Consider the following 17951-nt stretch of genomic DNA (forward strand, 5'->3'; position numbering starts at 1 on the left):
AAAAATCTACGGTTCCTGCGAGATCCGTAGAAAAAACAGTCACTGATATAGCTCAGCGAGTCGCGAAGCTGAAGTAGAAATGGACAGGACTCATGTCCATCAGTTTCTAAAGATCTGATGGACATCGGCGTCGCAAGGTTCTGGAATGTCGAACCCGTTGTATTTGGAAGCCCATCCAAGAGGCCTATGTTCAGCATCTCAGTGTCCAGTGGATCTATCCGCTGTTGATGATGATGATTCTGAAAGATTGACAGATTCGCTCTATAGCAAATGTTTAGCTTAGTCGGGTCGATATTGGTATATTGTTATTTATGTAACAAAATAATACATTACGGGATAATAATCTACTTCACGATGGCATATGTATATATTTTCACTGTCTTCAATACGCATTCTATCGTCTTAAATGGGCACGTACAATGATAAAGTATACACCAATTATTCTCGTGAAGACGCGGTCTAGTCTATACCTAGTATAGATAAAATATTGTTTTTAATATTTTTTTCCAATTATCTCCAACTGCAGGGTATATATGACATTTCCGATGTACTATTGTTACATTCATTCCTTTGTCAGACAGTTCTTTAATTAACTTTACACAGCAATCGAGCATTTTGTTGAAAGCGTTTAATTAAAATCTGTTTTCAATGAAACACATTTTGTTCAATTGTATCTACATTTGCAGTTGGGTATTGCTTCATACTGTTATGGTATTCTATGGCATTGCAAAGTGGTCGATATCGAAAAAGAAATTGATAGACGTGTTAACGAATTGAAAGGTATATCATCATTATCATCATTATATTCTGTCTTTTTTATCCCAAATTAGTGAGACGGGCAAAATATTATGTAATTTTCTACAATCCTGTTCTATTATTTTTCGTCACCTTTTCAAATACCCCACCCATATTTGACACACTCTAATCATCTTTTTATTTCATGTTAGGTAATTTATTATATATCATCGCTAGTTCACTGCAGGAACTTTAACTCATGCTGGATAGCCTTCACATTGCCTCGGTTCGGAAGGCAGGTTCTGCTGAGAAGAGTTGACAAACTAAAATCATATCAAATAAACTAGTCACTTCAATGCTAATTACAGTTGATGGATCTTCACTCGAAGCCGTTACTGAATTTACTTAAAAGTACTTTTGGGAACAACAACTACGCCGTGTCTCCTCGTCGCCCATTAATAGTGTCTAAAGAAGAAAGTTTTTGATCAGTGCACCCTAATTGTTATGACTTCGATGCCAAAATGTAAACAGTGACAGCGAGTCTAGTCCACAAACTTTAAGTCTCTCAGCGTGCTATGAAGAGAGCAATGCTTGGAAACTTTTGGAGGAAAATTGGGAACGAAGTGATTCTTCAAAGCACTAAAGTAACCGATATATAGGTCTCAGAGCTTCCTTGAGCCTGTTAGTTGACCAATGATCGTTGTGTCGTAAGGTCCTTCTGTGGAGAGACATCTTACAGGCGGAATGTGGGGCGCCCCTTGATTATGTGAAGCGACGACCTCGTGATGATGGATGGCGTTTATTAGATGCAAAAAGGCAAATAGCGAGAATTGACGTTGCTTATATAACTGATGATGATCTAAATAGATGATGATCATAATGATGATGGTGATGAATATCTTCATAATACTTTAACACACCGAACTATTCGGATTTTTTTCGGAATCATCAATGATGAAGGTTCTAAGTAATATAATTGTTCCAGTTGAAACGTGCATTGGCTGAAGCTCGTGATCTGGCTCACCTGGCGCGCACTCAGGAAGCGCGAGTGGACAAGTTGGACAACGAGGTGGAGAGGATCAAGTACGAGCAACAAGAATTAAGATCGATGACTGTTCTGATGCGGACTGGTACAGGAAAATTGTTAAAGGAGGTTAGTGTACTATTCAAGTTGTTGTTGTCCAAATCATCAATAGGGATGACGACAAGATTCCAGAAATTCGGGTAAATAAGGTACAAAAAACTATGATTGTGTGGAAGCTTATAATATTAAATTTCTGTAGCTCCGAAAGTAATGATACGCAGATACCGCATTACTTCTACAAAATTGCTTTAATCTTAATTCATATACAACTTAGTAAACTGTCATCATCCCTATTTCTTTTCTCTCATGAATCCCTATTATTGTTATTTTGTAATTATCAGACATCATCCTAGTTAATGTCATACTGCTAAAAAGACTGTCTCTCAATATGGTGATATATACAGCGTGTAAGTATTTCCCTTAACTCTAGGGTATATTCTATGAGGAAATTAATTAAAAAGTTTATTATCTGTTGTAAAATGTTTTTTTTAGTAAGAAATATTTCTTTTGTAAATAGATCTTAATATCCGTGATAGCCCAGTGGATATGACTTCCGCCTCCGATTCCGGAGGGTATGGGTGCGAATCCGATTCGATCATGCACCTTTAACTTTCCAGTTGTGTGCATTTTAAGAAATTAAATATCACGTGTCTCTAACGGTGCATACAAGAGAATTTTCTAAATTCTCTGCGTGTGTGTAGTCTGCCAATCCGCATTGGGCCAGCGTGGTGGACTATTGGCCTAACCCCTCTCATTCTGAGAGGTGAACTTAGCAGTGAGCCGAATATGGGTTGATAACGACGAAATAGATCTTATATTTTGTCCATTAAATCGCATCCTTATATTATGACCTAGCCAAACTTATTTATTCAGTTTGGCTCCTATAACTGGACTTTTCAACACCTTGAAGTTAAGGGAAACACTCCACAATACCCTGTACAGGTACACGGCTCACAGAATTAATTAAAACGCACAGTTTTTTTTTTTGTATGTACTCTTAATACTTATCCAATCGATATACGGTATACATATATTTCAATACTTGGTGATCGACTTCGGAGTAACGCGGCGTAAAATTCACGGCAGGAGGGATTGTCATTATTATATCTTCTAAGCTTAGTTCTCTAATAAGTCAACCAAGATTATATGTTTTAATTGGATCCGATACGTTATTACTAATTAGGTATACCTATTTGAACAGTGATTTTCAAGATGCATTGCATTATTTTAAATATTGTTGGATAATGCCAATTATTATTTATTTTTTTAAAGAATATTTGCCATATATTTTTTATAATATGACAAATATTCCATTCCCCTCCAAGTAGTCGGGAAAGACTGTGCTAGAACTGGGTACGACATAGACCAACGGGGTGACGATTGAACCACCACCTCTCGGTGATGAGTCCAACCGCTCCTACCGTTGAGCTATGAAGGCTTTAATTAGTTTAGACATGCAACTACCTACCTACTCGTTTTCCAGTAAGTTCTTTCATACTTTTTTTTCCACACGTTATTAGGACTCAACAATATCGGTCGAAGCCTTCAGCCAGACCTGGACCAATAAAGAAAACCTCAATCGGTCCAGTCGGGTATCTAACCCTGGACATGCGTCTTGTAAATCCACCGCGCATACCACTGCCACGGAGCCCGTCAAAATTTGTGTGGTTATATGATTAAGTATAAACTCAAAAAAAATATACCAGTAGGTACTATTACCGACTGGTATTTTCATACTGCAAAAATAATAGTATGAAAGTCAAAGACCAAGAGTACCTATATACAGATCTTAGGGCGAGTCTTAGGTACTAGGCAGCGTTAGCTAGGATTACAATAATGGTTCTCAACAGAATCTCTAGCTTCATCTATCTAATACCTACGGAATTTCATTTTAATTATCGCTCTCTGAAACTAAAAGCCGGTTCACTGTCGGTGCTTCATAGGTATTCCGATACAGAATAATTGTTGTTAAATGATTATTCTGTATTGAAATACTTTTGCACTACCGGCAAAGACGTACCTACCGTTTTTTTATAATATTTGTTACCTCATAACTTCATAACTCAATTTATTAAACAATTTTGAAAAAATACATAGTTTTAACTTCTAATACTTCCACATTGGTCCCATTTAATTTAAAATTCAATAATTCAAAAAAATAAATTAAATAACTTTACGAAATTGCCAATATTGTAGCGTTTACGGCCACTATGCTAGGACATGTACTATAAACAGAGAAATAAAATCTTTTTTAACCCAATAAAGCCGTACCGACTTTAAAGATACTCTAAAAAGCGATCCTCCTTACTATTGATCGGGTTTGAAGGCGGTGCCAAAAACCAAATTAAATTTCAAGAGCCTATTTGGAATAGCACCGCATTTTATATTCTGACTAAAGGACACCTGCGACTCTGTCTGCCGTTCGACCTTTATAAATCAGTTCTTAGCGGATACCTACTAATTATAAACTACCTCCCTGCCAAATTTCATCTTTGTAGGTCAAGCAGTTTTTGAGATTTCGTGATGAATGACCTTTCGCATTCATATATTAAGAAGATTTTCAGATGTCCTATGTTCGATGTTTTGATTTTTACTTTTTTCACGATTGCGCTTATTGCGCGCGATTGTTTTTAAACTTGTACAAACTTTTGATGAAAGTTGTTCAACCGAAAGGATGATTCAAATAACTCGATAGGTTATCGGTTCGGCGAGCAACTTTTATCGAAAGTAACATCGAAAACATAAAAAGTAAACAACAATTCGTTCCCATCTGCTATTTTAGTGCATATTCCAAATTTAAAGTGAACTGGATGGAAGTATGTAAATATTCTGAACTTACCTATTCACTCTGGGTAATAACTTACCACTTTGGGTAATTAACTGCCTCGTAGGTCCAGCGATTGGTATGGGGTTTCAAATCATGGGGTTCAAAACCTGGGTCAGGGTGAGAGATATTGAGTTTTTTAAAGTTAAAATTTTCGACCCGCAGTTGGGATGTTTGTGATACCCTCTCGTGCTTTAGAGAAACGTCAGTCCAGGGCCTGTAGCGATGTAGCATTTCGATTCTCTTTCTACAATCACAAACGCTTCGAAAATTAAAAAATGTATGGGAATGACATTTGCTATCGACAGGTCACGTGATCAAGTTATCGCTCAAATCTGTCATTCTCATATATTTTTTTAGTTTTCGTAGCGTTAGCGTTTGTAGAAAGAGAATAGACGTGCCACATGGCTACGGGCCCTGGTCAAAAACATTAATATCTGATAGTGGTAGTTAATTTTTCTAGTAACAAAAATCCCAATAACGTATTTTTTTAATTGTTGGCCTGACCAAATCGAACCCTGGACCTCATTGTCCGTAGCTGAACCAGCTAACCACGAACCATAGAGCCTAAATGCAGGGCCAGGTATTCTAACATATCGCAGACAAAGGACCAGGTGGGCTACTGTTTCATATAAGTGAGCTACGTGTAACTGACCAGTGACCATGAGAGCTGAAAAGATCAAAGGGGACATTGCAGTATGTTTTAATGTAGCCATTCAGGCCAAATCCTATCTGCCGGATTAATAATACGCCACTGACCACGCGGTGACCGAATCCGTGCATGAATAAAAGCGACCCGACAAACGGGAACCATAGACTGGAGATAACTCTGTAAAGGGGATTGTGACGTTCACATTTGCCGTATACTGGCATCCTGCGTCCTACTGATTACTGATGTAGTAATAGATCAATCCTATTAAGTAAGCATTTATTATACTTACGTCACAATTTTTTTAGACAAAGGGTACTCATTGTACGATTATTAATTCCAGTCAGTAAAATGACAATTGCAACTGTCAATGATATGTTATTTCACTAGTAAAATGACATTACAGTGACAGTTTCACTTGTCATCTTGTCTTATCGTACGACTAACTGACGGCGCGCGGTTTCACCCGCGTGGTTCCCGTTCCCGTAGGAATACGGGGATAATATATAGCCTATAGCCTTCCCCGATAAATGGGCTATCTAACACTGAAAGAAGTTTTCAAATCGGACTAGAAGTTTCCGAGATTAGCGCGTTCATAGTTCGCGATTAGCGAAACTCTTCAGCTTTATAATATTAATATAGATTATTAATTCCAGTCAGTAAAATGACAAGTGCAACTATTACTGACGTTGTTTTACTAGTAAAATGAAATTTCAGTGACAGTTTGCTTCAATGGATTGTCCATGAACACCTGTTATTGCAATCGGGCATATACTTACAATTATGTTTCTCATTCACATAACTGAAACAAGAAACTTATGTGTTAATTACTCCTCTAATAATATGATGTTTATTATTCGCATCTTTGAAATAAAATATTTTTAACAAAAAAAATCAACCGACATCAAAATAACAAATATAAACTAAAAAAAAAGCGAAAAATAACATCGTATGTGCTACCTTCTGATAACGTTGAAGGTGCCTTGCGGTGCCAAGCCAGTTGCGTATTAATTGATGGTGGAATTGTTGGAAAGGTTGAATATTTTTGTAAGAAAGATTTAATTTTTCTGTTTTTAGTGTGTCCTAGCATAGTGAAAGCACTACAGTAAGGGCAATTTCGTTATTTTCATTTAACACTAAGTTACGGAACCGATTTTCAAAAGTTAAATGGGTCCAATCTAGAACCATACTCCTTTTAAACGAAAAAGAATTTTCAAAATTGGTTAAGAAATTACGAAGTTATGAGGTAACAAACATTAAAAAACTCCCTTTTTTTTGAAGTCGATTAAAAAGAAACTTTTGAGTTTGAGTTCATTACTGCTCTAAAGCTTAGAAAATAGTAGGAACCTATAATTACAAGTGGCTGCCGCCCTTGTCCCTTCACGCTCAGTGGTTCTAACCGTCGCTAACCGCTGCTCCTGCGACTTTTTACCGGTCAATATGACTGCGCGGGTATAGTAACAATAATAATTTATAAAATATTACTATCGCAACGTTGCTTGCCATCGATGATTGGATCAATTAATTGCTATAGACAGAGAACCAGCGACAGCCAGATCTCCGTCATTTTATAAAAGCTGAAAGTTTGTCAGCTCATTCTCTCAGTGACTTTGGGAAATAGCTGGTTTCAAAGATCCAGACCACCTTAGAATAAAATATAATTCTTCTATATTTTTATCGGCAAATTATGAGGAATTATTTCCCCATTCGCCAAGTTTCAAACTAAATAGTGTTTTTCGAAGTGTTGCCGCGAAGCTAAGTGACAGGCGACTGGGAATATAATTTCTCATAATATGCCGAGGAAAATATGAAAAAATACACTTTATACTTAGACGGTTGAGGGTCTGGATCCTTAAAACATGCTATCTTCGCCACCACTGTCCAAACTCCATATTTTTGTAAAGTATAATGTAATCCGGTATTAAAGCTTAATAAATTAAAAATCATCGGTCATTATAAAATATTAAAGAATGTAGCCAGTTATTTTAACATCAAAGAGATTAACAATTTCTGACAACGAGTAATAATACACATCGCTCACTCGCTGATACACTCCATTCACAATTCGCAGAAAAATGTATAACACCACAAACAGAATGCCGCAAAATGAATGCGAACGGTACATGTAATTGTATATTATATGGGCATGGCAAAAAAAAACACTGTCGCCAAATCTGAATAGCCCTCCACCTGCGATGCACCGCGGAAATTCCATTGAGCGCCACACAATGGCGCTGTGGGAAACGAACCGCCGACAAACGGGGCGGGACACGAACATACCATTGCAGATTTTGTACAAATTTCTTTGACATAAGATGTTTTGTCAATACCCGAGAAAGCCTGTTCTTTGGGAACAAAGAAAAATAAAACCGCACTTCTTTCACAAAATGGCACTACGCTTGATGCATAATCTTATTTATTTAGTTTTTGTGAATAGTTTTTAAAATAAAATAATATTGAAAGTTACTGATGCGACGGTTCGTGTCGTACTGACTCAAGAATGTATTACTTTTTGAATTTCGTATTTGGAGCGGCTACGACACCATCGTGTGCCGCACGCTACATCTGTATATTATTGATTAATTTGTGCCAGCTACATATAAATATACTTAAATACTTAAATAATTATACTGATCACACATCACACATCACACATCACAATATTTTCCAGTTGTGGGAATCGAACCAGAAATGCAGAAAGTAGTATCTCTACCCACTGTGCCACTCGACCAGACTAGCTCTATGCCAAAATTTACAGTTTGACCTAACAGCAAAGTAACGGGATGTACAAAATCAGTGTAATATAAGCACACACAAAATTTTCAAGGGACGACCGTGAGAAATAATTTTCGGAAAGCTTACACCAACCCGTTTGCACTCTATATTGTTCAACAGAGCCTTTCAGTGCTGGCAAAAAACTGGGACCTCACACCGTACGAAACAATTTACATGAAAGTTGATCCTTGACACTGGCGTGATTAACTTTTTTGACACACAAATTCTCCCAGGGGTATTAGTTAATTATCATGTTTATCCGTACACAATAAATCTATATTAATATTATGAAGAGGGTGGGGGTAATCTCTGGATCTATTAAACTGATTTTATAAAATATTTTACTACTAGAAAATCACGTTATTTGTGTGTGTATGCTATATTTTATCCCCATATTCTCACGGGAATAGGAACTAGTCTTTTATTTTTCCTTCTCCAAAAAAATTAACAATTGAATTACCTTAATAATACAATAATGACATTTTACATATTCGAATTATCATCATCATCATCATATCAGCTGATGGACGTCCACTGCAGGATATAGGCCTTTTGTAGGGACTACCAAACGTCACGATCCTGCGCCTATAGCCAAGAGATCAAAAGTCACGACCCAATTCAGGTTTAAAGTTTTACATAGAGAGATCAGATTACATTTGAGCGCACTCTCCGCTCTCACGCATAGTCCAATGGGACGAGTATAAGTCCTAACAAACGCAAACTTCTGAAATCCGTTTTACTGAATGCAAATTAAGCTTAGCTTTAACCCACATTCACACGAGAGTTTCTTTAACGGACGTTAAAAAAGCCAATTCAATTACAACAAATGCATTCTCAAGTATTATGTTCACACGACAGCGTTTTTAAAACACGACGCAGCGTTGCATTTTCTATTTTGGGCGTTGGAAATAGACCTTCATTCAACTTACGCCAACGCAACTTTTTAACTCTCGTGCGAATTAGTTAGTCCTGAGGCTTTGTTTCATTGAGAGCGAACGTAAACCGAAAACCGTTTTAATTATAATCCTACTAATGTTATAAACGCGTAAGTTTGTATGGATGTTTGTTACTCATTAACGCCGCTACTACTGAAGCGATTCGGCTAAAATTTGAAATGGAAATACATTTTACTCTGGATTAACACGGAGGCTACTTTTTATCCCGGAAAAATCCATGGTTCTCAAGGGATTTGTGAAAAACTAAATTCCACGCGGACGAATAGTATAGTGTTTCATTAAGTAGTCGTTCCACTGTAAATAAAATTAATGTCATATTGATTTATAAAAAGTAATACTGGTATGGATGTACATTAATGTTGTTCATTCATACATTTATAATTATAGCAAAAATAGCTTGCATCTGCCATAGATACGGGCCGCGACGTACCGCCGCGTCGTACAAACTGGTCCTGCTTCCGCAGTATCGCATAAAATTTAAACAGAACACTTTTATTTTGATTAGTTAACAACGGATATTGTACAGATGTAAAGAACAATAAAATCGATTAATTCGAGAGTAGGTACCGTACGATCTGTCGGCACTCTCAAGTGAATGAAAACTTAGGGTTGATACTTTCCGTCGACTAGAATAGTGAATTGTCCAGTGTCCAGTAACAGTGAAGTGTCAAATTTGTTCAACGAGTCGAGAAGCAATGGGTGGGGCACATAGTTCTCTGAGCCGATGGACGTTGGGGTCCCAAAGTGCTGAAATGGCCCAAAGGAATGGAATGGGATTATATACAAAAGGCTACAGGCACGTAATCATCATATATCGGCTGATATGATGATGATGATGATGATGTTAGTTATGTAGCGTAGATGTACATACCTAATGACGTGTTACGCAATGTAACCAAAATATAAAATAATAATTTTGTATTACATTATATTTTGCTTGCATTATACATATGTATATATGTATACAGAGCCTATAATAACCAAAAGTTCCTCTAGTTACAAGTAAAAGAAGTTATATAGCATTGTCTCTTTATTCATCTGGTTTTAATTTATATTGGGTCTTGCGACGTAGCAAGTTTTATTAAAATACAAATTGTAAAATAAGAATTAATTGTTTCTAAAAACAACTAAGCACGTCATAAAATATCATCTGCTGAATCAACAATAATGATAAATAGCTCATTCAGAAAAACTAGGCAATTTATAATACGAGTAATAAGTAGGTACCTGCATACTTGAGGATTTTCGAATATGTTATTGTTATTGTTAATGATGAGAATGAGTAGGTAAACTGCATCATTGATCCAGTGGATAGCCTTTGTAGCATCGGATCACGAGTTCCTGGATTCGAATCCTGGCTCGGGTCATAAAACATGGTAAAATTCTCCCCGGATTTGATAGTTAGTCATGTTACACCCTCGTTACTCGGAGAGCACGTTAAGCCATTGGTCCCGGTCATTATCAACAACATACGATAGTGGTTGTTAATTTAACATTGTTACACTAATCTAGCCAACCCGCATTAGCAGCGTGGTGGGTCTAAGCCTCATATCCCCTCTCCACTACAAGGCCTGGGCCGTTAGGTTTATAATGGTAAATATAAGTAAAAGTTTGCCTTTGTTACAGCTGAAGACAAACAAGCTGGACAACGTCTACACTTCCAACGATGTAATGGATCAACGCGAGATTGAGAAGGAACTAAAGATGAAACATGGTCGCCGCCATAGAATACGCCACAGCAAAATGGTTCACGCACAGATCTCTCGCCTTGCCCGTACGCAAGAACAGCTCGATACTTATCAACAAAACCTGCAGACGCAAATACTTGACGTACAAAGGCGACTCGACCGCGTTGAGGAACCCAACTGGAACCTAATGTCAGAAAAAGTGGACAACATTGAATACGAAAGCAAGACTTTGCGAGACGAAATAAAAAATGTTACCCAAAAATTATCTGACTTCGAAAAAATTCACGCTTCTGTGTTGGAGCTTCGCGAAGATATCGAGAGCATTGAAAATAAGGCTGATAGAACTATTCCTGAATTCAGAAAGGAAATCTCGAAACTAGACGTCAGCGTTGCACAGGTAATTAAGATAGAAATAATATTCTAAAATGAAAATCATCTAAAACAGTTTTTTAAGAAATATAGACTCGCGCTTGACTACAAATATGCCTGATGGAATGAAGTAATGCGGTCTAAGTTGAAGCGCGCTTACCTAGAAGATGCCTCTTTATTATAAAGTGTTTATTTAAAGTAGTAGTCGTAGTATAAGTAAAACACAAACGCCAAAAGGGCATTTTAAATTTTAACAGTTAATAATTCGTGAGATAAAACATCTTTTACATTTTTCAGTTGAACGCTCAATCATCGTATTTGAAAGAAGACCAAGAGAATTTGCGCCAATCGGTGAAGGCTATTGCTGTGAGCATTAGTAACACGATCGACCGCGCTGCGATGGATCGACTGGCCATTAAGGAGATGAATGAAACTGTGATCGAACTTCAAACCAGGTCCAAAAAGCATTACTCCTGGTTTAACGACCGTATTCTCAAGGTAATTAACCAGATTTCTAGTGTAATGCTACTTTACAGTTCACAGTTTTGATTTTTTAATAAAATTGAAATTATTTAATTATTTAAACAACACTAAAAACAATTTTTTCTGGTTGTTACAGAGTGAGGCCAATAACTCTTATTTGCTGAACATGGTGAATAATGAAACTGTAGGAATGTTACTGCCAGAGCTAATGGGTGAAGTTAAAACCTTGCAACCAGTAGAAAGGGAATATGAAGATCTCGTAAGTAAGCTTCCTAAAGATTGCTCCGAGGTTTCCGGTCCAGACGGCCTATACCTGATCCATCCAGGAAAATCTCCTGTTGAGACTTGGTGCTCCAATGGCAGTACCCTTCTTCAACGTCGTGTAAATGGATCTGTTGAATTTAATAGGAAATTTTCGGAATACGTTTACGGTTTTGGTAATGCCAGTTCTGAATTTTGGCTCGGCCTAGAGTCTATGCATCAACTATCCTCTGACAATTGCTCGTCAATGAGAATTGAAATGACTGACATTTACGGAAGCAGCTGGTTCGCCGAGTATGACCATTTCTCTGTCGGTAGCGCTGACACGGGATATATTCTCGATGTGAGTGGGTTCTTTGGAAATGCAAGTGATGCTTTCGAATACCAGAACCATATGGAATTTTCGGCTATTGATCGTGACCGAGATATTTCCAACACTCATTGCGCTGGGAATTACGAAGGAGGATGGTGGTTCTCTCACTGCCAACACGTCAATATTAATGGAAAATACACTTTAGGATTGACATGGTTTGATTCGGGTAGAAACGAATGGATTGCAGTTGCATCCAGCGAGATGCGCTTGCGCCGTCGTCTTGGATGCGTTTAGATAATAAAGAAGTCATTTATGCATTATAACTATTAAAAATATTATAGACGCACATTGTGCATATAAATTAATCAATAATCATACCAAAGATAACCTAGTAGCAAACAAATCGTACTTATATTTAACGCTTCAGGAGAGTTTGAGTAGAAGATATTGTTTAATTAAAATTTTCCTTATATCATTATCGTTCTGATAATATTTCTATAACTCACATTACCTTTTTTAAACACTTGCTACAACTGGTTCACCTTAAAGTCATAGAAATAGAAACAAACACTTATTTCTAGTTGCCTACATTTTTTATGTCAATAAAATTATTGATTTCATTTATTTATTAAATTGTTATACGTTGAACGTACGAATTTATATTATTTAAGGTTTACTTTGTTCTAAAAGTATGCATACTAAGTGCAAGCTAGTAACATGAACCCAAATGACGTCATGTAACTTATGATAAGAATTGGATGCAATGAATAACGACTACTATATTGGGAAATTACTTAAGTTTCTTTTTTATTTTTTTTAACTTTAGTCGATAATTGAACTTTCCTTTTTCTTAATGTGTTATTACTTTATGTACATTTTAAACTAAAATTTAATAGTGAGATAATTTGTAATTAATATTGTTATGCCTAATTTTACTTAATTAAGATACCAGTTCATTGATTTATATATCTTATCTGTATTTTTATAATGCTATGTAGTTATTTTATGCCGAAAGTGTCATATCAATTTATCTTTGAGCTAATTACTTAAATTCAAATTAAACACATACTTGTTTAGTCGTACACTTTAGTTAACAACCATCAGTTTTTAATTATTATATTTACTACTATGTATTTGAAAGCTTAATTAATGAATTAGTAGTATAATGTAGAAGTAGATTACCGAACTATTGCACTCCTACTGCGGTCAATAGTAATGGAATTACCAAATAAAAGCATCAATAAAATTGATTTTTTATTTCTCCATCCCTTTATATGAAGTAGCATATTTATTTAACCCAACTAATAAAGCTAAGTTTTCTATTGTAATTATATTTAAACTTAATCTGTTAGCGACGCAAATGCCATTCTTATTGTTTAATCTGTGCCTTACAATAAAGGACCTAAAACGGAACGTGTGTGATCCGGTTCGAAGAACTCCTTAGACCGGTAACATATGTGGTGACAGTTTGGCGGTTCGCGAAAAAGTCGGTTTAGTATTCAAAAGGCTGTCAAAGTGTGACGTATGCTGTTATCAAACACGTTCCGTTTTTGGCCCTGTATTGTAAGGCACATATTAAACAAGAATGGCATTTGCGTCGCTAACTTAACCAAATTAGCTTTTGGAGTTTACTCCTTAAGAATCGATTATTCATATACAGCTGGTATGAAAAGTTCGATGAACGAATGATAGCGTTACGTTTTTTGTGCGCAACCTATTCTGCGCACCTTTCACCGTGCGCTGCCGCCAACAGCGTGCATATGCGTGCGAGCGCGCCCTAGAGCGCCCCTGTGCATGTGCACGCTGTTGGCGGGCACACACGCCGCGGCCTGCTGCTCATCGGTTGCGCACCTTACACTTTTCAGGCGTAAGTATTGAGACGTACATAGTATATACTGCGGAACAACATACACCTATTTAGACAGTCGATCTGAAAGAGTAAACTCCATTCGTGCGTCGAAGCTGACACACGCTTGTTTTAAGGTTATGTTAATCATCATCAGAGTTTTCATAATCTTCGTAGGTGAAACTAATATCCAGTAAAGTTTTATTGCTTAAGAACGGACGGGGTGCGATATAAGTCAACAACGTTTTTGAAGCGTTTCTAATGACTTCAGACTTGGTGATATTTTCCATTACAGATCTTTTCAAATCTTCATACAATAATAACTTTTTGTCGTGCAGCTCAGCGTCGTAAATGTAGTCTCTCATATCAAAACACATCCCTTGCAACTTTACAAGTACATCGTCAACTTTTGTAAGTTTAAACTCTTTGTTAACGTTGCCGTGATCGTGTGGAGTCGGCATTGAGATTCTGGTTCTGGAAAGCCAATCCAGAATCACATAAGATTTAATTGCTTGGAATAGTTGGCTTAAATCGTTCATAGTCACTCTCCGAAATATAACAACGTTTTTAGCAATCCACCTGAAACAAATAGGTAATAATGAATTTATTTACATCATATTTTTTTAACAAACAAACTTGATAGGATCAGTGAGCCGAATATGGATTGTTAATGATGATGATTGGGTCGAATTCTTAAACGCATAAAGTTCAAATTCGACACTCAGCTGATCGATCCCCTGGGTGCACCCCTATGACGTCTATGAATTCCACTGATAGCCTGTCAAGGGCTAACTTGGTATTCATTAAAAATACTCATCATTATCAACCCATATTCGGCGCAATGCTGAGCACGAGTCTTCTCTCAGAATGAGAGGGGTTACGCCAATAGTCTACAACGCTGGCCCAATGGGTATTTGCAGACTTCATACACGTTGACAACTCAGAAAATTCTCAGGTATACAGATTTCTTCACGATGTTTCTCCTTCACCGTTTGAAACTGTGATATGTAATTTCTCAAAATGCACACAACTGAAAAGTTGGAGGTGCATGCCCCGGACCGGATTCAACCTACGCCCTCCGGAATCGGAGGCAGAGGTCATATCCTCTGGGCTTACATTACAATTAGCTGGGTTAAAAATACTAACTTTGTATAGTACTGGGTGCTCGTATACACAAGAGGTAAGTCGTGGAGGTATCCGCAGCCGAAGCCCCAGGAGAGGATGCCAGCCAGCTTGGCGTTGACTACCAGCGGCGCGCCGGGCACTGCCAGACATGGACTCACAGGGTTCTCTTCACGAGCCCCTCCTAAGCATCGCATTCCAACTCCTACATTCGTTTCGTGCTACAAACAATGTCATTATTAACCTTCAGTCCTTGGGTTTAGGAATAAAATATTTATTCAGTAGCGTGGAGCAGCGTGGTGGGCTTACACTCCTCTTCTCTCCTGTGTGGACATTTGGGTCCCAAGGTATAACGACCCTACACTAGAAAGAGCAGTGATGGTCGACCCTCCACTAGGAGGACTTATGTGGCTCAGGATCGAGATGTTTGGAAGTCCCTCCAAAAGACCTAAGACCTAAGTAAATCCTGCAGTGGTCGTCTATCGGCTGATATGATGATGAAGATGATCCCTCTCCTGAAGTGGGCTGTTAAAATGGGCCTTATAAAATGATGATAATGAACTTAGAAGTATGGTTCGGTCACAGCTTTAAGGGATTGCAGACCTGAGTATATGTTTTTAACATAAACTTGATACTCCACGATGGTCGCTAACTAGGTATATTTTTATTAGAAGGCTCAAAGTCAATCAGCGGGTGATGGAGCGAGCTATGCTCGGAATTTCTCTGCGTGATTGAATCATAATTGAGGAGATCCGCAGGCCACTTCAGCTCGCGAAGCTCAAGTGGCAATTGGCAGGTCACTAGGTGGATCGATGATATAAAGCGGGTTGCAGAGGGCCACTAGATGCTGGCGGCTCGAGACCATTGTGCTTGGAAGTCCGTGCAAGAGGCCTATGTCCAGCAGTGGACATCCATCGGCTACCACGATATTCCTTGACAGCCATACATACAGTAATACAAAGAGTACAAAGTGACTCCGCATAAGGGTTCCGCTTTTTTCTTTTGAAAGAAAGAAGCATCAAGTGCCAACGAGTTTATTATAACAAGCGGGTACTTAAAATATCCACTTTGGACGATATTTTTGAAACAGCTTGTGATGGATTTAAAAAATAAACAGTTATTTCAAGAGCTTGTGAAATAAATCTTCTTAGGATAACGGAATTGTTAACTTGAGATGTTCTAAGATTTGGGCCCTATATTTGGAAGAATAATTTAATGTTTGCTCGAATCTGGAGTATTCAGAAATAGACTAGATTTTGACTTTGACTATATATCTATATGAATAATATTACTGCTGCAGCAGGTATTTGATTAAGTAGCTCCAGGCTATAGCAGAGTAAATACCTATAGTAACAGTACGCAAATAGATTCCACGTATTGAGTAAATATAATTCTGTGAAGCATATTCTGAGAACCGTCTAAATTCTGAACACTATCTGTAGTTTATAATATAAACGTGTTCAGGGACGGGTGATTTTTATAAACAGTAAACTTGAGCGTCTGTGGCTGGCGTAATATGTATACTTTATGTACATATGTTGTATATTTTATATACCTTATGATTACGTCTACATTTTTGTGTTATATCCCGTCCTGCAGTGTTTTCGATGAAAGCTCCTAGACCGTTTGAATTCACTCCATTATTATCTTGTAAAAGTAATAAAGCAGCTCTAAAACGGTCTATATGTTCAGAGTTTCTTAATTTTATAAGGTTCCCCTCCCCGGCGGGTTCCAATCCCCGGCTGTGCCTATTAAGGTTTTCTTAATTGGTCCAGGTCTGGCTGGTGGGAGGCTTCGGCCACAGTAAAGATATTACAAGCAGTATAATAACTCGGCCGTATTTTTGAAATAAATACCTACAGCCGCGCGGTACGTAAACATGTCATAGGGCTGCCCGCATGCAGCAATTTAATTACATTTGCTAACTTTGTGTTTCCACTTAGTTTTGTGATTGTAAATAAACTTTTTTTATATAAACAAATAAAATACTTTGTAAATTGTAGTAAAATGGGAAGTGATAAATAAAAATGCGTGTTTTTTGATTGGTTGATTTAATTAAGGCTGATACTACGTCAATGATCTTGAAGGATTGGTCGTATTCTTAAACATATTTATTTCGGTGATGCCATCTAGGTATTACCTCCACACTACGTGAACAAATAAAAAAAAAGATAAATACCTTCATGAAATTGTAGTGATTTAAAATAGATAATGAAACAATGAACAAACGCACTAATTGTCCCTACGATACGATAGTTCCCCTAGATTTCTCTAGGATGCCATTATCAGATCCTGACATGAAAAAAATGGGACTAACCTGAAAGAATATTCATCCAAACAAAAAAGAAACGGTTTACAAATGACGGAAATATCGCTGTAAATACGATACGATTCTTTTTGGAAGTCGGTTAAAATTCTTGTCACCAATGCCAAGCTGAGCAAAAGTTTTATGAGCTTGCACATTAAAGTGCATAAAATCCGCCATTTTGATTTTTTAAGAACTAAGTTACCCAGTGACACTCGGCCTATCTAGACGAGTCTAATGACATATCATTTATCAGTATGTGTGCTTGGCAAATTTGTTCGTAACACTCCCGAAGGTCGGCGCGGTCCGGGAGGGGGGTAACGATGCCCAGCGCGTACGACTTCACACCCGCGCAGTCCTTTCCTCCCGTCGCCCGCATACAACAACAAGTCATAACATTCAAACACATACTCCTCCTTTGGGCTTCGCCGCAGTCGGGTAACAAAACACAAATGATCCGAGCACAGTCACACAATACATTGTACAAGCAGTCGAAGTTTTAATACAAGCTTATCGTACCTACTGTATCGTGATTCATGAA

The 17951-nt window shown here is 37.5% G+C and overlaps 2 protein-coding genes across 2 annotated transcripts in view; one reads left to right on the forward strand and one right to left on the reverse strand.

Annotated features, from left to right (window-relative positions):
* Nucleotides 1–13383, forward strand: part of LOC112056469 (protein scabrous) — a gene marked incomplete in the record, with an annotated part of 24273 nt that extends 10890 nt beyond the window's left edge. Inside the window, 4 exon segments of the mRNA XM_052890677.1 lie at nucleotides 1721–1888; nucleotides 10650–11108; nucleotides 11378–11578; nucleotides 11700–13383. Of these exon segments, the coding sequence (XP_052746637.1) occupies nucleotides 1721–1888; nucleotides 10650–11108; nucleotides 11378–11578; nucleotides 11700–12431 (1560 nt within the window).
* A 626-nt stretch (nucleotides 13384–14009) lies between these two features.
* On the reverse strand, nucleotides 14010–15302 carry LOC112056468 (uncharacterized). Its single transcript, XM_024096903.2, has 2 exons — nucleotides 15130–15302; nucleotides 14010–14562 (listed from the first exon to the last, which is right to left on the reverse strand). Exons 1-2 carry the CDS (start codon nucleotides 15300–15302, stop codon nucleotides 14127–14129), a joined length of 609 nt encoding a protein of 202 aa, XP_023952671.2. The 3' UTR covers nucleotides 14010–14126.
* Nucleotides 15303–17951: the final 2649 nt, after the last annotated feature.

Source organism: Bicyclus anynana, chromosome Z (assembly GCF_947172395.1).
Source record: "Bicyclus anynana chromosome Z, ilBicAnyn1.1, whole genome shotgun sequence".
NCBI lineage: Eukaryota > Metazoa > Arthropoda > Insecta > Lepidoptera > Nymphalidae > Bicyclus > Bicyclus anynana.